The sequence below is a fragment of the Equus asinus genome, chromosome 7 (genome assembly GCF_041296235.1).
Source record: "Equus asinus isolate D_3611 breed Donkey chromosome 7, EquAss-T2T_v2, whole genome shotgun sequence".
NCBI classification, from domain to species: Eukaryota; Metazoa; Chordata; class Mammalia; order Perissodactyla; family Equidae; genus Equus; species Equus asinus.
Window position 1 is genome coordinate 14,395,327 of NC_091796.1, and position 27,888 is coordinate 14,423,214.

The following is a 27,888-nucleotide window of genomic DNA, read 5'->3' on the forward strand; positions in this document are numbered from 1 at the left end:
GACCTTGAGAGTCCAATTTGACTCCTCAGCTCACCAGCCTGCATCAAGAGGACAGGGTGGGCCCAGAGATTTAGATTTGAAGCCATTTCTATTCTACTGATAGCTGAAGCCCAGGAAGCAGATAAGATGAGCCAAGACTGAGTAGTGAGAGAGAACAGGACATGGGATTCTTGCAGAAATTCTGCCCTTAGAAGTAAGAAGGGGAGACAGAGGAGGAGATAGAGAAAACAACTTTAGGACACTATACAGAAGAGATTTCAAGAACTCAGTAGTTGACAATACCAAATAAGGAGGAGTACTTTCTTGAGGAGATGCCAGATGATTGGAAAGAATCAGGGAGTGGAATGAGTAAACACCTATTTTGCTTCCTTTGAGAAGCTTCACTACAAAAGGAAAAAGAAAAAGAGGATTGTGGCTGCACACAATAGAAAGGCTGAGGAAAGGTCTTATTTTAGTTCTGCCACTAATCCCTCATTTATGTGATCTATAAAGCACTTAACCTCTCAAGCTACTCATCTTCCTTGTAACTATAACTGGAACAAATGATACCTGATCTACAGGATTCTTATGTTCAGGAGCCTGCTTCCCCACCCAACCATAAGGTCTCGAAGGCAGCAGCCATACACATATTAATATTCTCAGGGCCTCACAGAGCCATGACAATGACCAGGGGAAAAGGCTTGTTGGATGAAGTGTGAAGCGCGAGCAGTAACAAGCGCTGCCGCGTACTGAGATCTTACTGTTCGCCAGTCACTGTGCTATGCGCCTAATCGCGCACTGTGAGCATTCTTCACGACCCAGAGGGAGACTGTAATTACCCCCAGTTTACAAAGGAGGAAATGGGGTGAATAAAGCACAGTAACGGGTCCAAACGGTGGGTCTAGAAGACGGGATGTCTTTTTTTACTCAAAAACCATTAGAGCGACAAAGCATGCTCCATGACCTGGAGCGAAATGAGCCAAGGCCAATAACTCATCTCAAAGCGTTAAGACAGCCGGAAAAAGAAAAAAAGAGGAACAATCCTCAGCTGACCGCAGCCACCCAGACCCAAGGCCGGAGCCGCAAGGCGCCTGCGCCCAGTACAACTTCCGCCAGCTCCAGCGCCATCTCTCCCGGCATCGCGAGGCCCCAGACTGAGGCGAGACCGGGAAGGCTGGGGACTGGCTATCGCGCGTACTGATGACGACAGCGGAAGTGCTGGTGCCAGAGGAGGGACTAGAGGCCGGAGGGGCTGGGTATTGCGGAAGTTTTGCGGAAAAGGGTCGGGTAGCTCTGAGAGTGTAGTGTTGTTTGGGAACAAGTTCCGAAAGGGAGGCCGTCGCTCGGGGTCCCAGAGCCAGTGGCCTGCGCACATTTGGGGCAACACCGGGCGCGACTCGACGTGGCCCCTTTTGGCCTCCTCTGCCCTCCTTCCTCCCCCGGGAACCGCCTCGGATCTCCGCCATGGCATCCACCTCGACCAACCTCCAGGTATCACTGCTCTTCTCCCGCCCCCTGGAGAGTCTGAGCCGAGGGGAGGCGCGGGGCGGGGGACGGGGGGCGGGGAGGAGGGAGGAAGCGGCCGCGCCCCTGGTGCGGGGCGGAGGAGGTGGCGCCCGCGCCCAGCGGCGGGTGGGAGGGTCGGGCGTTTTCCGTCCGCTTCCGGGGTCTCCCGGGCAGGTTGCCTTCGTGAGACTTCACTTTGGTTGAGGAGTTTTTTTCTTCTCAAACCAGCTGAGTTGAACTGAACTGGGCAGAACTCTGAACGAGTGGCACAGATGCTCCAGTAGTGTAAGGGAGAGAGGAAAGAACGTAATGTTTGCAAAGCACTGTCTGGACCACTTGAAAATAGGGTGGTCCTAGTTCTCTCCTAGTTTCTGAAGCTGGTATAGCAAAGCCCGTCTTTTCGAGCTGTCAGGTGAATATAAACGTGGGAACAGTTTTGGAATCTGAGGAATCCGTCAATTCATTGAGCATACGCGCTTATGTGCACTGTCTTATGGCTCCCAAAATGTAGTGTAAGATCAGAAAGTGTTCTTAAACTCGTTTGTGGCTCCACCTCCCCATCCCCACTGCAGTGAACGGAGTGATTTTTTTTTTGGTACATAAATTATGGAACCTTAAGATTTTAGACTTAATCCTTAGACCTCTGTGGGATGAAATTCATTCAGAAGAGAAATTTCCAAAACAGTGTCTCCCATCCCCAAAATGAAACTGGGGCTTCATTGGGGTTCAGAATGTGACAGCCTCGAGGATTCCCAGTCCACTAGGTCAGTTTGGGGTAAAAGAGTAGCGTGAAATACTAAGATACAACAATCTTTGCTTCACTTTTTTTTTTTTTTAAAGATTTTATTTTTTCCTTTTTCTCCCCAAAGCCCCCCAGTACATAGTTGTATATTCTTTGTTGTGTGTCCTTCTAGTTGTGGCATGTGGGACGCTGCCTCAGCGTGGTTTAATGAGGAGTGCCATGTCCGCGCCCAGGATTCGAACCAACGAAACACTGGGCCGCCTGCAGCAGAGCGCGCGAACTTAACCACTCGGCCACGGGGCCAGCCCCTGCTTCACTTTTTTTGTAACCCCATTCAGAAAGGGTGTTTTTAGTAAACATACTCGGAAAAAGTATTGGTTATTTGATTAAAAGTATTGTTCCTTTGGATATGAAACGTGACTTCTTTTGAAATGCCCATCTTGTCACCATCCTTCTTGGTTTGTCAACTGACTAGTTTTACTCCACCAGCTTTTCGGTTGTCAAGACTTTGCGCGTGATTTGGGCATTCTACTACTTAAGTTTCATCCATTTACTGATATCTTTTCCTTTGCAAGGTTTGCAGTTTCATTCTACAATCAGTTTGCATCATATTTGAATTGGATCGTTGGATGTTCTTCAGTGAATCAGCTAGAGATTGGCCCATATTAAAGGCATAGTTGCATGTGTTAAACAGGGAGAGATGTTGAGTTATAATTCTATTAATGGTTAGTTCACAGGTGCGCTTTCTCATTCAACCTTTTCGACTTTCTAACAGGAAATTTGCATGAAGAATATTCAAATAACAAGTTTGTCACCGAACAAGGCAAAAATCCCTGTAGCTAGATGCTTATAATCTAATGGAGGAATGCAGATAACTAAAAATCAAAATTATAATATATGCAATAAATGCTGTAATAGAGTTAGAGGTTAGTGCATATTTAGCTCTTCAAGGACAGGTGAGAAATGTTCCACAGCAGAGGTGATGTGAGTGTAGATAAAGTGAAAGCTCCTGACACGAATTGTCTGCCTGGTGTTTGATGTGATCTCATTTAATCCTCAAAACAGCTTTTCAAGGTAAATATTCCATTTTCACCATATAAGAGGCCGAAGCTTATTAAGGTTATGATTTGCCCAAAGACATGCAGCTATTTAGCGTTGGAGACAGTTTTGAGTCCAAGTCTGTCTCCTTACAAGTTTGTGCTTTTTTTCACTGCAAAATTATACCTCCTTGGACACGAAAGTGGGACACGTTCCAGGCAGAAAAAAACAACATACGCCTCGGTCTAGAAGTGTAATAAACCTTGGAGAGGGTTGGGAGAAATTGCCAATAATGCAGTATGCATAGAGCTCAAAGTTTACTAGGTCCTAAATATTTTTTGAGTGTCCACTATTCCCGCATTTTGCTAAGTCTTGGGGAAACATGAAAGAAATATATGACCCTTGACTTGTAAGGGTTTATATTCTGATATGAAAACAGACATATAAAGTGGCTAATAGGACACTGTGTGACCTTTGGAAGAATGTGCAAGAGGCAGTGGAAATCTAGAGAAAGCATAGGAATAGGCTTCCTGGAGGGTTGGGGAGGGCTTTGCAGCCGGGGGCACCATGACTGCTGAATCTTGGAGAAGCTGGAGTTTTACAGGGAAAGAGTGGCATGGGGTATTCCATGTGGAGAGTGCACTGTATATGAAGGTGTGACAACTGAGTTGTCTCCATTGTCTTGGTAGTTTGTTATGACTGGAACTGGGTGTGCAAGGTGGGGGATGAGCACAGTTAGGCCATATCATGAGGAGTGGTGTGTGCCACACATAGATGATTGGTCCTCATCGTGCTGTAGATGGGGAGTCATAGAAGGTAATATGCTCAGGTTTTTGTTTGAGAACGAAACTCTCATGTGTGTACAGTGGATGTCTTGACTGTTAGTGAGCTTGGAAGCAGGGAGACTAGTTAGGCAGGGTTCTGTATGATGGGAGATGGTGAGGGCCGACATACTTTGGTACCCATTAGAATAAAGAAGAAGGGATTGATCAGACACAGTTGAAGAGGAAGTCTAGTCAGGCTTGTATCTGCATTTAGAAAGTGAGAGAGGAGGAGGAGTCTGGGTTTTCCCCTAGATTCCTAGATTGGATAGCTGAGTGGGTAGGAATGGGTTCTGGAATTATAAGAGATGGGGCGTATTTGGGGCCAGGATGCTCTGGAACTTCTTGAATTTGAAATGCCTGTGGGGACAGTCAAGTGGAAATGTCCAATGAGCAGTTGGATACATATGTGTTAGAACTAGAGAGAGAAGGCTGGGCTGGAAATAAAGATTTGGGATTACTAGCAGACAGATGGTAGCAGAGGTTGTGGGCATCTTGGAGAGTTTATAGAATGAGGAAAAACAAGGACCAAGACAGAAATGCTATGGCATGTCGGCATTTAAGGAGAGAGAAAAGGGAGCCTGAAAAGAATCATTACACAGACGAGAGTAAAGCCAGGATGGAATGGTGCCGTGAAGGCCAGAGGAGGAGGCCGAGTCCAGGTGTCTGTGATTGGGTTAAAGGCTGCAGAGGGGGCGTTAGGTAAGTGTGAGATTTGGCAGTCAGGGAGCAGGAAGCATTGCTGTGGGAGGAGTCAAGAACCTGAGATGAACTTGGGGTTCTCTTTGGGACTTTGCTGTGGGGGTGAGGAGGTAAGGTAGTAGCTAGAGGGGAACCTAGGAACTGGGGAGAGCTGGTGTGTTTTAGTTCATGTTTTGTGGCTATGAGTCTAAGATAGGACTTCCATTACTTTTGTGCTGAGGAAGGCCCCCAGAAAAGGGAAAGGTTGGACTGGGGAGAACAGTAGAGTGGGATATCATGGATGGGGTAAATATCAGAGGAGGAAGGTGGGGATCGGCTCTAGAGCATAGGGGAAAGAATTAGCCTAGACAAATATGGGCTGGGACATCTTTCTTCCTGGGATAGGTGACTTTAGAATTTACCCAGTTTCCCAGAGTTTTCTAGTGTGGACGTGTTGTGGTCTCCTAATCTGAAAAGGACAGCACAGCTATTCCCACCCTTTGTACTGCCACATTAATGACTGGATCCTTACTGATCCTGTGTAGTATATTCCTTCAGCCTTGTGCCAGCCACTGTGCTATACTCTGGAACATAAAAGAGCGAATACAACAGACATCACTCCTGTCCTCGTGGAGCTTACATTGCAGTCGGAGACTACAAGCCAAAAGAAAACAAAACAAAACCCACGCACAGAGAAACAAGCCTCTGGAAAGATTTTTAAACAGAAGAGGGATGCATTTTAAAATTGAGTACATTTGGGAGTCGTCAGCCTAAAGATAATTAGCTTAAATCATTGAAAACAGATCTCGAAGGGAGGGAGTAAACAGAAAGAAGTGAACCCTAGGCCAAATGCTGAGGAACCTTAGTATTTCAGCGTCCTGTACCAGAGGCAGAATGGGGAAGGGGACTGAGCTGTCAGAGAGGTGGGAGGAAAACCAATCAGGAAAGTGCTGCTTGGGAGCTCAGCAGAGGGCAAGGTTCAGCATGGGAGTAATCATTTGTATTGTCGGGACATCTAGAAGAGGACAGAGCGAGCTGGCCTTTGGATCTGGCATCATGGAGAACCTGGATATAAGCAGTTTTATTGATATGATAAGGGACGGAAGCCCAGGTGGGCTGGGCTGAGGGTAAGTGAGGAAAAAGGAACTGGCAAGAGAGTAGGGGCTGCTCTGGTGAGATGTGGGCTCCTAAGGGTAGCAGAGAAATGGAACTAAGCTGAAGAGTGTTTTAGTGTCAAGGAAGGATTTCTGAAGGAGGGCTGTTTGTGTGCCGATGGAAATATCCAGTGGAGAGAAATTGTTGTTAGAGATAACAGAGGTGGAATAAACCAAAAGGAAGAAGATTTTGAGAAAGCAATGGGGGATTTTTTTCATTTGTTCAACAATTTTCTTGAGCACCCATTGTATGGCAGACATTGTTCAGGCTCTGGGGTTAAAGCAGTGCTCCAGGTGAAGTCCCTGTCCTTGTGTGGAGCTTACTTGTGTATTAAAGGAGCTAGCCAATAAGTGGGTAGATAGGTAAACAATAATGACAAACATGATGGTGGGATAAGAGTGCAGGGGTGAGGGGAGAGCTGAAAGCAGGAGTAGAGAGCAGTTTTTAGAAAAGAACATTAGGGAGGGCCACTCTGAGGTCTTGCCCTTTGAACTATGACTGAAAAGGAGACCATCATGCATCCATCTGGGGAAGAACAGTCTAGACAGAGGGATGAACAGTGCACAGGCTGCCTGAGTGAAGGAGGACTAGAAGGTTTCAGGTGAGACCCAGATGCCACGGCCCAGGTCACCTAAGGCCTTGCAGACCATGACCCAGCATTTGGGTTTTATTGTTTGCAATGGGAAGCCATCAGTGTGCCGTTCACCGATTGCTGTATGGGCTTTAGGGTCTGTCACATGAGTGAGGTCCTGTATATCCCCAGCCACAGTCTTGATACGGAATAGTCCTATGCACAGGGATCCCTCCTGTTGCCCTTCTATAACCACAGTCAGCTCTTTCTCTTCCCTCTGCCATCCCTAACCCCTGACAATACTAATCTGTTCTCCATCTCTGGTTTTGTCACTTTGAGAAGGTTATATAAATGGAATCATACACTGTGTAACCTTTTGGGATTGGTTCTTTTCACTTAGCATAATTCCCTCAAGATTCATCCAAGTTGTGTGTTTCAGTAGTTCTTTCCTTTTTGTTACTAATTCTCCACGGTGTGGATGTACCAGTTTGTTTAACCATGCAGTCACTGAAGGATATCTGGAACATTCATGTACAAGTATTTGTGTGAACATGAGTCTTTATTGCTTTGAGAGAAGTGCCCAACAGTGCATTTGCTGGTTCAGATGGTAGTTGCATGTTTAGGTTTGTAAAAAACAAACAAACCAGTTTCCCAGAGTAGCTGTGCCGTTTTACATCCTACCAGCAATGTGTGATCCCAGTCTCTGTATCCTCACCAGCTTTTGGTATTGGCACCGTTTTATCTTAGCCAGTCTGATGGACCTGTAGTGGCATCTCATTGTGGTTTTACTTTGCATTTCCCTCCTGGCTGATGATGTTGAACATCTTTTCATGTGCATATTTGCCATCTGTATATCCTCTTTGGTAAAACGTCTATTCATGTCTTTAGCCCATTTCCTACTTGGATTCCTTTTTAGTTTGAGTTTTGAGAGATTTTAATATATTCCAGATACTTTTCCGTTGCTGGATGTGTGGTTTGCAAATATTTCTTCCAGGTTGTAGCTTGAGTTTTCATCCTTCTAATAGGATTTTTTACAAACCAAAAGTTTTTAAGTTTGACGAGGTCCAATTTACATTTTTTCCTTTTATATGTTGTGATTTTGATGTCAAGTCTAAGAACTCTTTCTTTGCCTAGCCCTAGATGCTGGAGATTTTTTAAGTCCATGATCCATTTTGAGTTAATTTTTATACAAACTCTGAGGTTTAGGTTAAGGTTCTCTTTTTTTACCTCCTGCCCTGGCTTATGGATGTCCATTAGCTCCTACAATTTTTTTTAATTGAGGTAAAATTGATGTATAACGTTATGTAAGTTTCAAATGTACATTATAATTCGACATCTGTATACACTGCAAAGTGATCCACACCAGAAGTCTAGTTACCATCCATCACCATACAGTTGACACCCCTTCACCCATTTTGCCCTCCCCGCAATCTCCTTCCCCATTGGTAATCATCAATCTGTTCTCTGTATCTGTGAGTTTATTTTTGTTTTTATTTTGATGTTCATTTGTTTTGTTTTCTTTAGATTCCACATATGAGTGAAATGAGTATTTGTCTTTCTCCATGTGACTTATTGCACTTAGCATAATACCCTCAAGGTCCATTCATATTGTCACAGATTGCAAGATTCCATTCTTTTTTATGGCTGAGTAGTATTCCACTATATACCTATACCACATCTTTATCCATTTGTCCATCAGTGGACACTTATGTTGTTTCCATATCTTAACTATTGTAAATAATGCTGCAATGGATATGGGGGACATTTCTTAAAAAGCCTATCCTACCACGGTTGACTTGCTTTTGCATCTTTGTCAAAAATCACTTGGACGTATTTGTATAGATCTATTTCTGGGAGTTTGTTTTTTTAGGACTACAGACGTAGTCCATGTTCCTTATGGATGTTTTCAGAAGATGTGAAAAAGTAGAAAATGAAAAAATTGTCTTATCAAAAATAAACTCTGTTCAGTTTCCTCCCCATCTTCTTCCTGTGCTTTTTCTTTTTTTTACTGTTGTTTCGAATAGTTGAACTTGTGGTACGTAGAAAAATTGTATCCTGCTTTTAAAAAACTTCCATTATAAACATTTTCCATGTCATTACAAATGTTTCCTAATAGTATTTTAATGAGCCTGTACTATTCCATTTGGTGACATCTTTTTGGTGTTTAAAATTAAAGGTACCACGGTTGGTTTTTGTAAACACCTTTCTGGTTACTGTCTTTGCTCATAAACCTTTTAGTTCATTACTGGGTTAAAAGATTTGGGTATTTTTCCAATTCTTGATATTTCATTGCCCCATTCCTTCTGAAGGGGGGATTTACATGTTACTATTTACATGTTACTGTTGTTGCATGCTTTAGATATAGCAGCATTGGATTTTTCAGAATTTCTCTAAATGCATCTTAACTTGAATTTTCAGGTATTCACTTATTCCTTACTAGCCCTAAGCTTGACTTTTGTTGAGTGAAAATGATGTGAGAATCTTAGTGATTAGTACTAGATAAAGTCATATTCAGATAGCATTTACCCGTAACAGATGTAACTTGTAATTTATAAATAGTTATAATTTATGATAAAATGCTATTGTGACTTAGAAAAAAAGATGGGTTTATTTTAAAGTTGATTTTATTAAAAAAACTTTCCATATGATTATTTATTTCAAATGTATGCTTGTGCTTTGATTTTGATGGTATGACTTTGCCTCCTTTCAAACAGAAGGCAATAGATCTTGCTAGCAAAGCAGCCCAGGAAGACAAAGCTGAGAACTATGAGGAAGCCCTTCAGCTCTACCAACATGCTGTGCAGTATTTTCTCCACGTAGTTAAATGTAAGGCTATAGTTTGTTTTTATTTAAAAACACTAAAAGAAAAAATTATTCTATTCCATTCATAAAAATTGAAATACAATGCCAGAAAATTGTAAACCGTCAATTTGCAAAAAAAAAAAAACTCCACTGGCTTTCTAGTACTCAGCTAGACACGTTTTAGGTACTCAGCTAACAAATGTGCACAGATATCATAGTTATTACTTTGTACGCCTAAACATATTAAAATGTCATGTAGTCAATGGAAATAAGTTTTTATTTTATTCATAATGTACCCAGATTATGTAATCTGAACTTCTTTGTTTTCTAAGCACCTGTGTGAAAATAGTCTATTTTAAAAATAGGTCAGGAAACATTTTGTGTGTGTATTTTCCAAATATGTATTGAGTGTTTACCATGCGCCAGACTGTGTTCTAGGCCCTGTGATACAGCAGTGAGGGGAAAATGGGTAAAAATTCCTGCCTTTGTATATCTTAAACCTAATGCTGAACATAGGTGAAATAAAACGTTAAAAAAGATGTCTTTCTGGTAAACTTAAAGTTATTTTTAAATAAAAATTTTAGCAGTTGGATAGTGTAGCATTTTCTTTTGAGCTTCTCCATTTAATTTTGAGATTTTTCTGTCAAATTAAAGTAAAACTGAGAATGAATCATAACATATCAGATGTGTGGGGTAATCCCACGCACTGCGTGTATTGCTGAAGTCTGCTTTGAAACAACCCTCCCAGGGGCCCTCATGCAGTAAAATTACTATACTGATGGTACGCATATGGGATTCCTATCGCTTTTTATACTCTGAAATGAAGCTCATGTAGACCTCAGTGAAAATAGTTAATATTGCTTTGTTTATTTCTGTCTTGTAATTGATTTTGTATGACAAGCATTTTTCAAGTGTGCAAAACGTAAGGGAAGAGTATGAAAGCCACAGAATATTAAATAATTTCTTCTCATTATTTAGCATTAACTTCAAATATCCTAGTGTCTTGCTGAGATCTGTTTCTGACTCACACCCACCAGTGGCCTCCTACCCTGCTAGAGGAAGAATAGAGAAGAATTGAGAATCATTGGTTCCAGTGAGCTAGAGATGATCTTCCTCCCGCCCCCAAAACACATTTTCCTTGTTTAAAAAATACATGTGAGAGTTTAAACCTGTCTGTGTAATACTAATGAAAAAATCTCTCTCATCTCCCTTCAATAGATGAAGCACAGGGTGATAAAGCCAAGCAGAGTATCAGGGCAAAGTGTACAGAATATCTTGATAGAGCAGAAAAACTAAAGGAGTACCTGAAAAAGAAAGAGAAAAAACCACAGAAGCCAGTGAAAGAGGGACAGCCGCGTCCAGCTGATGAGAAGGGGTATGTATTTCCGAGTGTTAGATTTTATTGTATCTAATTAAAAGATAAAATTAAATTTAATTTGTGAAATAAATTTCTTTTGTTTAAACTGGGTGTTGGCAAGCCATGACTCATAGGCCAAATTTGACCTGCTGCTTCTTTTTGTAAATCAAGTTTTATCGGAGCACAGCCACCTCATCCATTCGTTTACGTCTCATCGGTGGATCGTCTCTGGCTGCTTTTGTGCTACAACAAGAAAGTTGGATAATCGCAACAGAAATTGTATAGCACACAAAACCTAAAATATTTACTGTCTGGTCCTTTACAGAGAAAGTTTGCCAACCCCTGGTTTATCAAGCTTAGGGGATGATATAACTCAACTGACCCTCCATGGCCACTTGGTAGTAGTAGGAAAAAACATTTGTAGGAATGGTACTCAATTCTTTACCCTCTAGCCGTTATGTAATATTGAAGTTTAAAAATTGTGGGAGTGATCCATGAACTAAATCTTTGACTAGTACTGTTGACTCTTAGTACTAACCACATTGGACAAAATGAAAAATAATTCCAATAATGTAAATAATTTTGGGGGATATCTTATGTAAAGTTTTTCAGTGTGGCTTTGCATTAGATTTGCTTTTATTTTGTCATTGTAAAGCAACACAGCATAATTTATAAACGTCAAACCCCACTTTGGAATGTCTTCCTAGATGGGGAATATGTCACTTACAGATGCAAAATTTGTTTATTCATCACCTAATATGTGCATGCCAGTGGGAGCATATTCTACCCAGATCCTATGACCATTCTACTGATTGGTGCCAGAAATGGTTCCAGGTGATGACACACTCTAAGAAAATGAGACTGCGGGATAGAGTTACTGACCTGGTTGGATTTGAGGACAGGAGGTTCTGATTAGCTTTAGATGATGTGATACTCAGATTTCAGGGGACCCAGTGGAACAAGGTGACTTAGCTGACCCCCTGTGGGTCACCAGAAGTAGAGTGCCTTGAAGACAGTGCTTTGGGGGCTTTGTGGCTACTACCATAGGCCATTTTGAAGACTATGAGGAATGTAAGAACTAGAGTTGACTGGCTACTTCAAACTACATGGGAGAGTTTGAAGAAAATTATAAGCTCAAGGTTTTATATTCTTTGTTCAAGACATGGTCAGGGCCCAGGAGTTCCTGTGACACCAAGGCTATTTTATCTTCTGCAGCTACAGCACTGACATAACAAAAATCAGACCCTAGCTGATCTTGTGGATTATTGAATTTCAACATAGGTTCCACTTCACCAGGTTTCCTATGTGAAAATTGGGACATTTATTGGAAGACTGGGACTCTAAAGTTGAAATGAAACTATTGGGAAGAATTCAGTTGACCTCTAGTGCCTGAATCCCCAGCTCTCCCCGAGACTCCCTTCCCAGCAGAAACGTCCTCTCCTCCCTGTGCGTTGAGGCTTTTCCAGTCTTGCTTGAAGACCCTGTAGTGTTCCCTCCTGAGATGGCTGCCTAGCAGCGGGGGTGCCAGTTCTCTTGTATTGAATAGCAGGACCCACCTGGGCTACTTTAAGCAAAAAGGGATTTATTATAAGGTATTACCTTACAGACTTTGGTAGCTGGAGAATCAAGCTTGGATTCCGTATTGCTAGGAGAAACGCCCAACTCCACCAGGATTGTTCTGGTAGGGATCCCACTGCTGCCGACTTCCCTCCCAGTAGGACCTCTGTCACAGCTCCCTTGGCAAAGCCACTGCTTTCGTCAGCAGGTGTGATCTTGCGTGCAGCCCCCACCTCAGTCATTGCTTCCACCTTCTTGGAGGAACTTTGGTTTCAGCTGGAGCCCTAGCTTCAAGGGAGACTCAGAAGGGCAGTTTTTATAAGTACAACCTTTGCTGTGCAAGAAAGCATGGTAGAAGGAGGTCAGAGTGGATGAATGAGTTTGCAGTCTCTACCTCACCCATAGCCCCACCATCCCATGAAAATCAAGGCAATCCCATTTGGGGATAAAATCTGTCCAGCTTTTTATCTCCCTCTATGTCTTACATGTGAAAAATGATGTAATGCTGTATTTTTTCTTGGTCATTTTTTCATTCAACCTTGTATCATGAACATCTTCTAATAAAATATTTCTACAACATTGTTTTGAAAGATTTCAATGTATTCTATTGTATGCCAGTCCCTATAATTGAACATACGTTATTTCTGATTTTTTTCCCTGTTGTGAACAGTATGGGCATGATTATCCTTATAGTCAAGTCCTTGAACTCATTTTAAATTATTTCCTCAGAATAAATTCCTAGATATGAAATGTCTGGGTTGATCTTCTTGTTCCTTGGGCTCAGTTCATTTTCATCAGAAGCTTCATCCATCCTTTGGAACCCCCAGACTAAGGGTTAGAGACCTTTGTACCTTAAATAATTAATACTCTGGGTTTTTCCTCCTAGTTATGGCTTCTTGTTCTAATATATAGTTTGCCTGGTCCTGTTGTTTTTATTGTTGGTGTTTACAACTGTCCTGTAATTCATCTTAACTCTTTTGTGGAGTGAGGTGTGGAGCATGCATTTATGAATTCCTACATACATGGGTATGTCATAGGAATTTGGAGCTAGTTCCTGACTTCATTCTGGTCTTTTTGTCCCTTTCCTGTTCATGATTCTGTTTTGATGGATAATATGCCTGGTTACTAGTTTATTTAATATATTCTTAAAAATAATAAAATATGCATAACTTTTATGTGAATGTCTTGTTTTGACACTTAAATTACAGATATTTTAGGTTAATCTTTCCTTCATTTTTGCCTTATTTTGATAGCAATGAGTGATCATTTGAATATATTAAATTTTTTTTATTAGGAATGACAGTGATGGGGAAGGAGAATCTGATGATCCTGAAAAAAAGAAACTACAGAATCAACTTCAAGGTTGCTTTAGATTTCATTTTTAAATTTACTATCTTATTAAAAAAACTCATAGCGAATTGTCTATTTGAATTGTTTTTCCCCCCCGTATTTAAATGAGGTTCAAGAACTGGCTTTGGTTCCCAGTGGTCTCATGCTGGCTATGTTGAGACCATTTTCATAGGGTTTGCTCTCTAGGTTATCTAAAGGGTTGGCTTTTTTCATGTAGTAAAAATATCATTTTGGTTTATATCTGCCTTAAAAAATCTGTCAGTCAACTTAATCTTTTTCATTTTGTCTTATTTGCCCCCTTTTAGAGAAGGTAGCATTTATACTATTAACACACTATGAAATCTGATGGTATGAAAATTTTCTAACTGTCAGGAACAGAATGAATTAAGACTCACACTTGGCTTTTATTGCTGCTGTGGTAGCTTATTCATTGATGGTTTATTTCGTGTTTCCTACCTGCTCTTCCTCATCGTTTTTATCCTATTTCAGTGTTCCCAATTACATTTATCTCTTTCTCCTTTCTGTTTTTAACTTTCACATCTATAAAAGCCCTTTCATTCTCTGCTATAGTGTAGTGGCATGATGGAGGGGGCATAGATTTTGGCTCTGTTCAGATCCAGATTTCATTCTAGGATCGGCTACTTAAACGCTGTCTCATCTTGAGCAGGTTCCTTAACCTCTCAGAGTCTGAGACCCCAGCTCTAAAATGGAAATTAATACTATCTTCCTTTCGGGGCTATAAAAAATGAATCACAATGTAAAAATGCCTAATATTATATCTGACAAATTCTAGGGACTCAATAAATGGTAGCTCTGAGTATCTAAAAAGCCATCTATTTAATTGCTGGTTTCTTTAGTTACTGGGTTTGATTGTTCTTTAGGATGTTAGCTAATGATTTTTCAAGTGAATTTTATGCTCAGTCATTGGTAGTGTGTATTTTGTTAATCTGAACCTTGCCGAATAGAATACATAACTGGGAAGGGTTTCTGTTATGTAGGCTCAGCCTTGGGTAGTGAAGGGTGGATATACCTAGCTTGGCGAGACCTTTAACCTTCCTATACTAGTCTCTTCGTTTTGGTAATATTTCTCTCTTACCAACCCCACTGGCATGTACAGGAGAATCCTATAAGGATAGTGTCTTGAAAACACTACAGTTAATGAGAATATTTTTACGTTTCTTCAATGGTGGATGTAGTCCAAGGGCAGAAACTGAGTTTCCACGGCTGCACCACCACTGCCTGGGGTAGTGTGCGCATACACTTTGTACTCAGTAAGTGTTCATGGGCAACCCAGTGGTCCGTGCCAGCTCGCCTTATTTCAGTGGTAAGGCAAAAAGCTGTTTTCTGTCTGTTCTTTTGCTTTTGTTCCCCTTCTCTCTGGCCCTGTCTGCCAAAGAAAAATCGGATTGTATTTTTTGATTTTGAAAAGATTTTTAGTAAGAATATTTTTCTTTAAAAATCAGTAATGATAAGGACCAGAAATATATAAAAATAGAAATGCTTGAGACATTTAAATGAGGAAATTTATTTGGAATTTCAGGATGAAGTACACTATGAAAGGAGTCCTAGCCTTTCATATTCTGAAAGTCCCTTTTTTCCATCCTTTAATTTAATGGTTTGCTGATGGATTTCATTGTATATTATCCTTTTTTGAATCTTTACTCTTTTTTCCTGAAACAGTATTTTAAATTTTTTACTTCCGTTTTAAGTTATGACATTAAATGTAATATTTGATTGTTAAAATTAAAAAGTTTATGATTTTTCTGTTAGCTAAATTTGATATTCAGTGGCTTTTTTTTGAGGTTAGATAACATATTCGTGTAATAGCGTAGTCAAAGACTGGACAAATTTATGTAATTGGAAACAATCAAATTGTTTGGCTTTTATTCTCCAATAATCCCTCCCCCCCTTTGTAATTTTACAAACCATTAAGCAATATCTAGTAATTAGTACTACTTTTCTTAAATAATCTTTCATTACAAAACATTCCAAAGTCACCTTTAAACTCTTAAGGAGAAAAGTATTAGTTCACTGTGAAGATAAATTATGACATATTTAGAAAATTTACAGCAAAAATGTTTACTCATCAGATGACACTTGTATATGAAGTAAATTTACTTTTGTTTAACTGAAACAAAATCCTATCAGATGATGCAAGTGTTTTCTTGTGTAGGGTTGTTAATCTGAATGGAATGTAGACAAGAAAGTGAATTGGCTTTTTTCTTAATTTATACTTAGTCTGACCTTTCAGATGAAAAAAGGTGTTTATGGTTTCATTTAATTTTCACCTATAGCTAAAGATTTTCATAATTTAAAGAAGGGAAGTAAGTTGCAGAGCATAATTACTCTTAGAATAAATAGATAGATGATCTTTCCTCACGAGAAGAAATACCCATAAAACTAATTTCATGGGTAATCAGTAGATTGTGTAAGTGGTGATATCTCGTTATACTTTAAACAATTACACATCACCTTAGAACAGGCTGCTTAGTAGTTTGTAGTTGAGGACTTTTCTGTATACTGGAAAATTGGAAAAGCTTTTGATAAAAGATAACTAGAAAGTTTTGCCAATAAGCTATAGTAAAAGAAGTATTTTGTAGACTCTTAACTGCAATAATTGCAGTGGCTTTTGAATGTATTTGTTCAAAAATGAAATCATTTAAGTAGCTTTGTTAATGTACAAAAGTTGCAAATAGGTCTGTTTAGAAGCCAAACAGGAAATTTGGCAAATCTCAGAAAAGTGTTGCAAATCTACAAGAGGATGTTTTCTCTCTCTTCTCCATCATCCCCTTGTCTTCTCTTCCTTCCTCCACCCTCCCTTATCCCTTCTCTTCATCTATCCATCTGTCTGTCTGTCTGTCTGTCTTCAGTTAAAGTTGTTAAGTATATGTTCTTCCTGTGGTTGAGGAGAGCATTAGATCACTGTGTCTTTTGGCTAAAAGAAGTAGTAGTACGTCGGTTTCATTGAACAAGTCCTTTGGATACTCCAGAATCAGTGTATTCAAACATTACGACTCATTTATGTAATGTTTGGTGCTTTTCCAAGCACTCTGATGTTCATTATGTCACTCGATCCTCATCCTAACCTGTCTGAGTAGTTTGGGCAGATGGTGTTATTTTCATTTCACAGTGAGGACGTGGAAATACAAAAGTTAAGTGATTTACCCTAGGTTGTGTAGCCTCCCACCCCAGCTTCCTGACTCCTCCTGACTACTCTCTAACAATTCCTTCCTCTTCACACTGTTTCAAAAAGGTTTTTAATGTATAACTTTTCCAGACAATTTTATCATGCATTTCTTTAACGTCACTGTTTCATGTTGTCTTCTAAATTTGATGGAATAGTCCTCCTTAATTTAGAGATGACATAATTTTTTGTAGGTGCCATTGTTATAGAGCGACCAAATGTGAAATGGAACGATGTTGCTGGTCTTGAAGGAGCCAAAGAAGCTCTTAAAGAGGCTGTGATATTGCCTATTAAATTTCCTCATCTTTTTACAGGTGAGACGACTTTTAAATAATTTTTTGGTGATTTTTTTTTAAAAATGCATTGATGACTGAGTCAAAGCAATATGAATTCGGGTCACCATATCCTGAGTTATAACCTTAAATTCTGTTAAAAGTTGGTGATATGCCTTTACACGAAAATATTTATTCCATATACATCGTACATATTTGTAGTATGTATATTGAAGTATAACCTCAACGTCAGCCAGTGGGGCATAGAGTAAATCATCGACGTGCACTGGGCTGCTGTCACTCATTAAAATATGGTTTACCTCTACATTATATTTGACATGGAAGAATGTTCACATATGTTGTAAAGATCAAAAAGCAAGGTATAAAATATGTGTGGTATGATTCCATGTTAAATAAATGTGTGTGCTGAGGAGTAAGTGTAGACAGATTGACATTACAATGTTAATGTATGCCTAGGAGATCAGATTATGAGTGATTTTTGCTTTTGACTTTCATCTCAATTTTTTGCAAAGGACGTGTACTAGTTTTATAAGAGGATTTCCATTTCTTAAAAAGAGGAGTAAGAATTATTTAACAGATGAGTCTCAGATGAAGTACATATCCCCGAGGAGTGGAAGGACAGCTCATTATGACTGTAAGGAGAATATTGCTAACCCACCATCTGGGTGTAGTTGAAGTTACGGCTCCAGCAGTAAGTCATTTGTCTGGGCCGAACCATTGTTTCACATTGTCCTTTGTGTTACTGAGAGCCAGTGTTTGTGATATGGCTATAGCCCCAATCTGACAGTGAGACAAAGGTTTTTCCTTTTAAAAACAAGCTAGTTTATGTAGAGAGCAAATCTGTGATGTTGGCCTCAAACTGAACAGGTCCAGACAGTGATATCATATACAGCAGTGATGAAGAGCAAAGAACCCATGGGCCACCCATTGTCCACTTAGCTTGAGGTATGACTTACAGCCTAACTTCAGGAACATGAAACTAATAGTATTAAAGTTGACGTCATAATCCTGTAAAAGTCCAAATATAGTTGAACTCATTTTGTGTTATATTACTTATACCAGTGTTTCCCAAACATGAGTCATGTATGTATCATCTTCATGAATGTTTCCATGTATGTGTACCATTATTTTTTAAGTATTTACCTTTAAATCACTCACTTTTAGAGTTAACTTTTTATTGAAGTGTAGCATAAATACAGAGAGACATGCAGGAACCAGTAAGTGTTCAGCTTCATAAATTATCACAAAGTATATAAACCTATGTAATCAACCAGATCAAAACATACTGTCAGTAACACAGAAATCTCTGTCTGCCTCTTTCCTACCCAGAGGTAATCACTCTCTTGACTTTTAACACCATAGATTGTTTTACCCATATTTGAACTTTTAAATCATCTCACCTATTTTTACTTAGTAATTTTATTTTAAAAGACTGCTTTGTATCTACTATAAATGGAAAAATTAGTATTTCTTTAATACATATTTAAAAAATTGTTTAAATAAAAAGTATTTGTGTATCACCTAAAAGCACTTCAGCCACCAGTGGCATATATACCACATTTAAAGGAACACTGACGTAAAATTGCAGACGTTTAAAGTAGGAAAATAGAATTCAAGTAAAAGTTGAGGCTTTCATAACAGTAAATATAACATTTAGTTTTGTTATTGGTCGTTTGCATATCATTCTTTGCAGACACCATGTGCCAATCCACAGTTTGCACCTAGCAATTTTTAAAGTGTATATTTGATATTTTATTTCTAGGTAAAACCCAGCCTAGTTCATTTTAGGCAGCATTATAATTTCCCATTAGCTAAATCAAGACACAAAGAGTTGATTTCTTCACTTGTTACATGTTGGCGAAATTAGGATTTCAGGTAGAATCCCCTTCTCATTACCTAGCCATTTGAATGAGAACATGCTACCCATAATAATAACCTGTGAACCTGTGCTTCCTTGTGGAATCAAGAATTGAATTGAACTCCATGAGAGGTCAGCCAAACTGTTAGTTTCACTCCTCCAAAATTCGTAAATATTTAAAAGAAAATATTTCCAGCTGTCTTTCCCCTGTGGATGTAGTTTCTCCTCCAAGATTCTGATACTGAGCAGTGCACACAGTAGATGATCAGGAAGTGCCTTTTAATTGAACTCTCTTTCGTCCACTAGAGTGTAAGCCCGCAGAGCACAGATCTCTTTGTATTCATGGTTCTCTGTCTACACATTGTGGTTTCGATACATATTGGTTGAATGAATGAGTGAGCAAGCAAATGAACTTCCTGTTAGAAGGATTATATCTGTGTAAACAGTTATGACAAAGTGGTCTCTAGAAAAAGCAAATAAAATACATTTAAGATATACTTAACTATAGACTTATTTTTAAAAATGTTTTATTCTACTGATAGCTTTAGAGTGAAAACCTCTTCACAGTATTCTCCAGTATGAATGATATCTCTGGGAACTGAAATTAAGAGTCTTGAACTTCTGTGTTATTTTTCTAATGCAAATTTAGGCAAGAGGACGCCTTGGAGGGGAATCCTGTTATTTGGGCCACCTGGAACAGGAAAGTCCTATTTAGCCAAAGCTGTAGCAACGGAAGCAAACAACTCAACCTTTTTTTCAATATCTTCCTCTGACCTTGTTTCTAAGTGGCTAGGCGAAAGCGAAAAGTAAGTCGTAAGTTGGTTTTGTTAGTTTTTCTTTTTGCCTGGTAGTCACTGTATCAGTCTATAAAGTAATGGGTTACTTAGCGTCATTAATAGACATTCAGAGAAGTGACAAAGTGTAGGTATTCATTTCTCTGTCAAGTCAGTCCCTAATTTGGGATTTATTTTGTAGGGAATATAGCATATATTTACAGTTTAGGGAATCATAAAGTGAATGATCCAGTTGTAGCATTCTTATTTTCTGCATCAAAACATGATTAGGCTTTTTAATCTAAGTTCCTATAATATTGGCATATTGTTTTAGTCTTTTCTTTGTCATGTGTCATTTACTATTTTTTTAGAAACTGAAAGCTTTTATTTATTTTTAGGCTAGTTAAGAATTTATTCCAACTTGCCAGAGAGAATAAACCTTCCATTATCTTCATTGATGAAATTGATTCTCTGTGTGGTTCAAGAAGTGAAAATGAAAGTGAAGCTGCACGTAGAATTAAGACAGAGTTCCTAGTTCAAATGCAAGGTAGTATTACTGATTTTTAAAATAATTTCTGTTTATTGTATAACCATTATTATAACAATAATGGAAAAAAATTCAAGCAGAATTTCTCCATTCCAGCAGAATTCATTATGCCGTGTTTCATTCTGAGTGCCTTCCATATGCATATGTAACTTTTCACTAGCTGTAACCTTCTTGTAGGACTCACTGGTATAAATAGTAAAGAGATTAATATATTTTACTTATACCAGGAGCAGTATCAGTAAAAGGAATATGTAGGCTTCAAATGAAATCTTTCAAGAGATATTTTGAAAAGAATATTAACAGTATTTGTCCACCGTCTAGGAGATTTGACTCTTAGGAATACTTACATTATGTTTAATAGTATGATATTTGATTAAATCCAGTTTTTTTCAGAGAGAAACTCAGGATGAGGCACTTTAATGCTAAAGCATCACATTTCTTAATAGAACCTACAGACGAGGTTTAAAGAACACTAAAATGACAAATTATTTAAAATACTACCCATTTTGATGCAGGCGTTGGTGTGGACAATGATGGAATTTTGGTTCTGGGAGCTACAAATATACCCTGGGTTCTGGATTCTGCCATTAGAAGAAGGTATGATGATATAGTTAATATCTTATTTCTAACTACAGATGTAATAAGAGTAATAATTCCCTTTTTGTCCAGTGAGGAGGCATTCTAATAACTTTTTTAATGTGTCCTGACCGTATTGCCCCCTTGCCTTGGGGGGGCATTTGTTTCTTTGTTTGCCTGCTGTGTTGAAGATAGGAGATTTCCACATACTGGAGTCTTGGAAAATGTATTACTTAATGCTTACCTTTAGTTGTATGTACGCTTAGTGGGCAATGATGCTTCAGAAATTTACAAATATAGTTTGATATTCCAATGAACAATCTTCATATAAGATTTGAGCAAAATGGCAATTGTATAAGTTAAAGTATGATAACCCAGATATATTTTCAGTTAAAAAATTTGTGTCTGTAATTTTTAAATTGAATATGAAACTTGAGCTACAGGAAGGATGTAGAGACTTAACACTGCACTTTGGTTTCTGTCACTGGTGTCCCGTTCCCTTGATGGTTTGCCCGGATGCTGGACTACCATCCAGTACCAAGAAAGGAAGTGTGCTGGTTATATTTGGAAAAATGGCCTAATTCTGAACCCATCGTTAGAGATAACGGAAACTTTTTAAGTGCTTTAAAAGTTTTAAAACAGAGATTTACCTGGAGGAAAAAAGGTCTTGACAGACCACTTAATTGTCCCTCATTGCTTCCTTCCTAACTCCAAATACTGAAATTCTCAAAAGGCAAGCAAAATTATTATTAATAAAACCGCATTTATTTACGATATAGTAGATCTGTTCTGAATGTACTCATTATAATAAAGTGGACATTTTTGGTAATAAATGTTCATTCTATAATATTTTGAGTAATTTTATTATTTTGAATTTAAAGAATTATGTTGTCATCTCCTATTTCATATTGTTAATCATGTAAATCCCTTGATCAGGAGTTCAGAGTATAATTCCGTGGGAAACAGTAATCCTGTAAGACAGGTCGTGTCATGAATTCAACACATAAACACTATGTTCAAAATAACCAAAAAAGTCACGTGAAAAAGATTAAACCACTCCAAACTGGTCCCTGGCTATTTTGGTTTTATCTGTTAATTGTTAATATGTTCTGGATATTTTCCCTTTATTTAACCTAAATATATTTGCTTAACTCTGACACATAGGGCCTGTGTAACTTATTCAGAGTAACTTTGTAAAGCAAGAATATTTAAGTATCTTGTTTCTTCTTGAAAATATTCTAATTTTCAGTTGAAATTAAATATATATAGTAATATTCTTGATGTAATTTTTCTTTCATTTTAAGATTTGAAAAACGAATTTATATTCCTTTGCCTGAGGCCCATGCTCGAGCAGCAATGTTTAAACTGCACTTGGGGACCACTCAGAACAGTCTGACAGAAGCAGACTTCCGAGAATTGGGGATGAAAACTGAGGGTTATTCAGGGGCAGACATAAGTATCATTGTGCGCGATGCACTTATGCAGCCTGTTCGAAAAGTGCAGTCAGCTACTCATTTTAAAAAGGTAAGGAACTTTTATCTATCCTTTCATATGTGTTTAAAATCAAGTTTCAAGACTATCATTGATTTGTCTTCAAAGAATCTCAGGAAGGTCTCAGTTTTGTATAATGAATAAGTGGGTTTACAGATTAGACATATTTCCATTTAATTGAAAATAAGTTCTCCCACAAGGTTTGTTTATTAATAGCCATTATAAATAGTCCTAAAGTATTTTAAAATTTTCTATATGATGATTTTTGAAGTACCTACTATTTTGATATAAGTATAAAAACTTGAATATATAGTTGCCTGTGATGTAACTACAATATCCTTGAGCAGAACCTGGTGTGTTTATACTTCATTAACAGAGTAAAAATAATGATAGCTAATATTGTTTAAATATTCACATGCTTGGCACTGTGTTCTATCCTTTATCTTACTGTTTCATTTGGTCCTCACACAAACTGTAAGAGGTGCATAGAGCTGCCCATTGATGGTTAATCTGAGACTTGGATGTTAACATGGTTAAACTGGGGCTTCGATGGGAACAAGTTTTACCAAGGTGTGTAGAGGGGCAGAGGTGTGATGTTTCTCCAGATGAGGTGTACTTCAGAATCTGAAGTCTCAACCGTTTGCTCTCCTGCCCCTCCCATGCGTTTTTTGTCTGCATGAATGCAGTGAGCATATGTGGTTGAGATAGAACTTTATAAAAAGACTATGATCTTGAGATATCCAATTTAAGTAACAGTGGAGTAGGTAATTGGGACCAACCCGCTTGCTGAGGGCAGCAGTCTCCGGTATTGCTCATGAACATAGGTGTGAAAATCCTGAAAACTATTAGCAAACTTAATCCAGCAATATATGGCAAGACTAATATGTCACGACTAAGTTGCATATGTATGTCCATTATGTACCACAAAATAAGCTTTTTAAAAAAATGAGCTTGAGTTAAAACCTGGATTTAAAGCCCGACTCCACAGTTTACTTGTTATATCTCCTTGAGCAAATTATATAATCTAACACTCATTTTTATCACCTCTAAAGTAGAGATGATAACACTACTTTGCAGTGCTGTTTTGAGAATGAAATGAAGTAGTATTCATAAAACACCTATCAGGGTACCTGAATAGACCAGTAAATATTACTCAGTTCCCCTTGTTCAGCCACTTCATTACTGAGAGAAATATAGTAGACTCAGATCAAGTTTATGCCACAGCCGTTGCATTTTCTCTTAAATTCTCTTTACCCTTTAGAAACTGTAGATTCTTAGGAACCCAGTCCTTTCCTACCCAGAACTCTTCATTCATTCTCTGTGTTACTACCAGGGACAGCTTACGTGATCCTGAAGCCGTGATCCTGAAGCCAGGTCGTTGTGAGGAATAAAGGTGGAGCGGCCAGATTAGTTTCACATCGGACCTTTTATATCACCGACTACACTAGATCTCTCTAGGGCTCCATCCTTTACTCCATTTTTCAATTGGCAAGAACAAGTTTGCCCGTTTATTTTATTTATCGAATGTCTTGAGTACTAATCTGTGCCCAGAGATAAGTCAGAAAGCATAACAGTCAAAACACACAAAAATCCCTGCAGCTTAAGTTTTTGTAAGGAAAGACAGACAACAAAATAGGCACAGTAAGTAAAGTGAGAATGTTTATTTCTCCACGCCTGCCCCAATCCTGAGACAATGTTTAAGATTGATCATTGTAAAACAAATATTAAAACATACCCAATTTGATACAAATATGTTGCCATCTAAATATTTACATGTGACTCTGGATGTCATTAAAACTTTATTTTAAATCAGTTACAAATCGTAAAATGCACTGAATTACATTTAACATTTAATTTTGTACTGATATTTGAAGAAGGGGTTTTTGTTAAAGCGACATTCAGTAACGAGCCTTCCAGACATCACAGAAGTTTCTGAGCTGTGGAAAAGAGAAACAAGAGGATTTTTGAGTATGTCTATTTTTGGTCTCTGGGATTATTACCACTTAATAAGCATTACAGAAAAAAAGAGAAATCTCATCCACAGGTCACTGTTTCTTTTTTTATTTTAACTCATTTTCTCCCTGTGATCATATAAGTAATTTATTGTAGGAAATTTCAAAATACAGAAAAACATCAAGAAAAAAATTAAAAATCTAGCAAAATCTCTTCCATCACCCAGAGATAACCACTTTTTGTTGTATATTCTTGTGTTTATTTTCAGAAGTGAACACTTTTAATGAAACAGAAAATAGTACATTTTCAAATTTCCTGATAATGGCCTAGATCTTAATGTTTATTTAATTTATTCAAATAAATATTTCAGATGACTATTTATTCCAGGTTCGAGGACCTTCACGAGCTGATCCTAACAACATAGTAGATGATCTGCTAATGCCCTGCTCTCCAGGCGACCCTGGTGCCATTGAAATGACGTGGATGGATGTCCCTGGGGATAAACTTTTGGAGCCAGTTGTTTGCATGGTTTGACATTTTGTTTGCTTTTAAGAAAACTTTTAAAACGTTATACTAGGGTCCAGCCCAGTGGTGCGGCAGTTAAGTTCACACGTTCTGCTTTGGCAGCTCAGGTTTCGCCAGTTTGGATCCCGGGTGCAGACCTACACGCTGCTTGTCAAGCCATGCCATGGCAGACATCCCACATATAAAGTAGAGGAAGATGGGCACAGATGTTAGCTCAGGGCCAGTCTTCCTCAGCAAAAAGAGGAGGATTGGCGGCAGATGTTCGCTCAGGGCTAATCTTCCTCAAAAAGAACAAAAATCCACAATGTTATACTTTGTGATATGTCAGACAAAAATTTTCAGTTATGTAAGATGAGCTAGAAACTGTTTTATGACAGGCGTGTTTATTTGGTACTAACTACTTAAAAAGTTGTAAAGATTAATTGAACTTAAAATATAAAAAATAATCTTTAAAATGTTTCCTGGGCTTTGAGGAAAATTTAATTGTAAGTGAATATCAAGCTATTTTTCAAAAAAACAGGTTTCTCACGTTGTAAATGTTACAGCTGGGATATTATCACCAAAATGCTCATATATATTGCATAAATTATTGTCAAGAGTTAACTAAAAACTAGGATTGGTGAAAATTCTTTTCCCTGAATCTCAGGTTTTGTAAAATAATCCAGAAACCCTAATATGTGTATCATAGTATTCATAATGGTGTTTTTTTGTTTTACTTCTCAAGGCTTCATAGAAAGTTTAAATAATGTAGTGCTTAGAAAGAAAAGTTCTGAAACAAAATTTTTATTATAATATTATTATATTTTTAGGGAACTTACTGTGATTGAAAAGGTACATTATTATATTTATATTTTCTTATTGATGAACAGTCATTTTGTAAAAATCTGCTTCAGTTACAGATTTTCAAAGAGCTTTATGTTAGAATTAACAATAACTTGCAGAGGAGAAACTTTTATATGATACGTAGACGCAGATATATAAACATAAATGTACGTGTGTGTATACAAGCATATGAGTGTGCACACATAGACATGTTTACATGTTAATTCACCAGAATATTTATATGGAAGGTTATTCGGATACTCTTGTTTGTTTCCATTTTTTATTTATTTTTTAACGTTTTGGTTTTTGACCAGTTTCCATACCATTTTATAGGAGACACAGCCTGGAAGTTAATTTTTTTAGGAATCCTTGCTATTAGCATATTTTCTTACCATTTTGATCTTAATTTTTAATTGATAGTTAAAAATTGTGATTAGTTGATTTTGATTGAATGGTATTCTGTTTCACATAAGTATAAGTGAATGACTGTATTCCTTTTGAATTGCACTTGAAAAACTGTTCTCTTGTTTAAGAAAAAATAGGTAAGGCCAGAAGAGAGATCAGGGACCTGTTCTGGAGAGCCTTGATCCTTAGACTAAGAGGGCTAGACTTCTGATGGGTAATGAGGAGCTATTGAAGGTTGTGATCAGGACAAGGCAAGCAACTGAAAGTTTCTTTGCAAAGGAGTAACATGGTCAAAGATGACCTTTACAAGAATAAGAGAGTTTATTGTCAGTAGCTTATGGCACACTGTAGATATTCAGATTTAACATTAGGTCACAGTTAGTAATAATAATGATGATAACGCAATGATTCTTATTTGATTAAATCTATTACTCATACTCCCCCCTTCTTTTCCTTGACAGTCGGATATGTTACGGTCACTGTCTAGCACGAAGCCCACAGTCAATGAACATGACTTGTTGAAATTGAAGAAGTTTACAGAAGATTTTGGCCAAGAAGGCTAAACCAAAGACAGCGAGGAAGACATTTGCCACGTGTGTTGTTTCTTTCATGAATGTTTTTGCCTTTCTTGGCTGGCATTCAGATTATTTCCAGTAAAACTCTTTTACCACAGGGAAACATAGATCCCACTCAGTGTTCCTTCAAGTTTTATATGTACTTTTGCTCCATTACCAATTAAATGCTCCTATTAACAAAAATTATAAAATAATGGGTTATAAAGAAATGAGTGGTAAGTGAATGGGGAAAAATAGAAATTACTCAGTAAAAAAGGATTAAAATTGAGAGACGAATATTTAAAGTTGTTATGAATAGTAGTCTTTGCAAAGAGCATTTATCTTTTTTGTTTTACTAAAATGAAATAGGGCTTATTTCATATTTTGGAAAAATTCTTAGGCATCATTCTCCTCAATGTAAAATTTATTTACTTTATTAAAAAATTTAAAATAACAGAATCTTCACTCTCAGGGATGGGCAATAGAACAGCAAAGAGCACTGTGATTGAGCTTGAAAGGTTTTGAATTATGTTCTAGTCAAGGCTCTTAATTGTGTAGATTTAAGTGATTTCTTTAAAAGCAGCAAGCTTTTGTATTTAACTAAATAATACCTTTCACTGTGCAATCTCAAGAGAAAGACTTCCTAAATTATGCATTGTCTTTATCTTGAAGAAGAAAATTGTCTCTTTCGGTGTCTTTTTGTAGCAAGATCGACCAAAACAGGTGGTAAATAAACATGTACTTTTTAAATAACTCTGTCATGAAATACTGTAATGGGAACCTTCGTTAAAAGGACTGGCCTCCGTTTGGATTAGGGGAAGTTTCTTGTGTGTGATGGGGGGGTGTACATATATATATATATAATTTTTTTTTAATATAGAATAGCAAGGGTCTTGTCTTTTACCTTTTAAGTTCAGGGAACCGTTTGTCCTGACCACGTATATGTTATCAGTGTAATACTTCATGAAGCTTTAGAAAGGAGCTGATGTCTCATTAAATAATAAAATACAAACATGCTGTGTTATTTTAATATCTTCAAGTAGATCATCTGAGGGTGTGTGTTGCACACTTCAGCATCAACACTAAGTTGTGCCTTGCACACTTGCATTGGCTACGCGTGCAAAGGATTATTAAGGTAGCTAGAATGAGGTAGGTCCCTTAATTACTATAAAGTTCTACCTTGCACATGCTATAGAGTAACTTGCATTTTAAAGTATATTTGCACATTTTACATATTATGCTATATGGTTGCCTTTGGGTTTTCTGTACAGATTGTTTTTGTTGATATTAAATGGAAATCTAGGCCTGAAATATGCTGTTCTTGTGTGAAGTAAATTGATATAACCTA

At 37.9% G+C, this 27,888-nt stretch overlaps 1 protein-coding gene across 1 annotated transcript; it reads left to right on the plus strand.

The window, feature by feature from the left end:
* The first annotated feature begins 1,130 nt into the window (after positions 1-1,130).
* Positions 1,131-27,888, plus strand: VPS4B (vacuolar protein sorting 4 homolog B). Its single transcript, XM_014843799.3, has 11 exons — positions 1,131-1,470; positions 9,208-9,319; positions 10,514-10,670; positions 13,504-13,571; positions 16,938-17,057; positions 19,544-19,700; positions 20,066-20,214; positions 20,730-20,811; positions 22,095-22,314; positions 24,622-24,762; positions 26,448-27,888. The coding sequence occupies exons 1-11, from the start codon at positions 1,444-1,446 to the stop codon at positions 26,547-26,549; spliced, it is 1,335 nt and encodes a 444-aa protein (XP_014699285.1). The 5' UTR covers positions 1,131-1,443; the 3' UTR covers positions 26,550-27,888.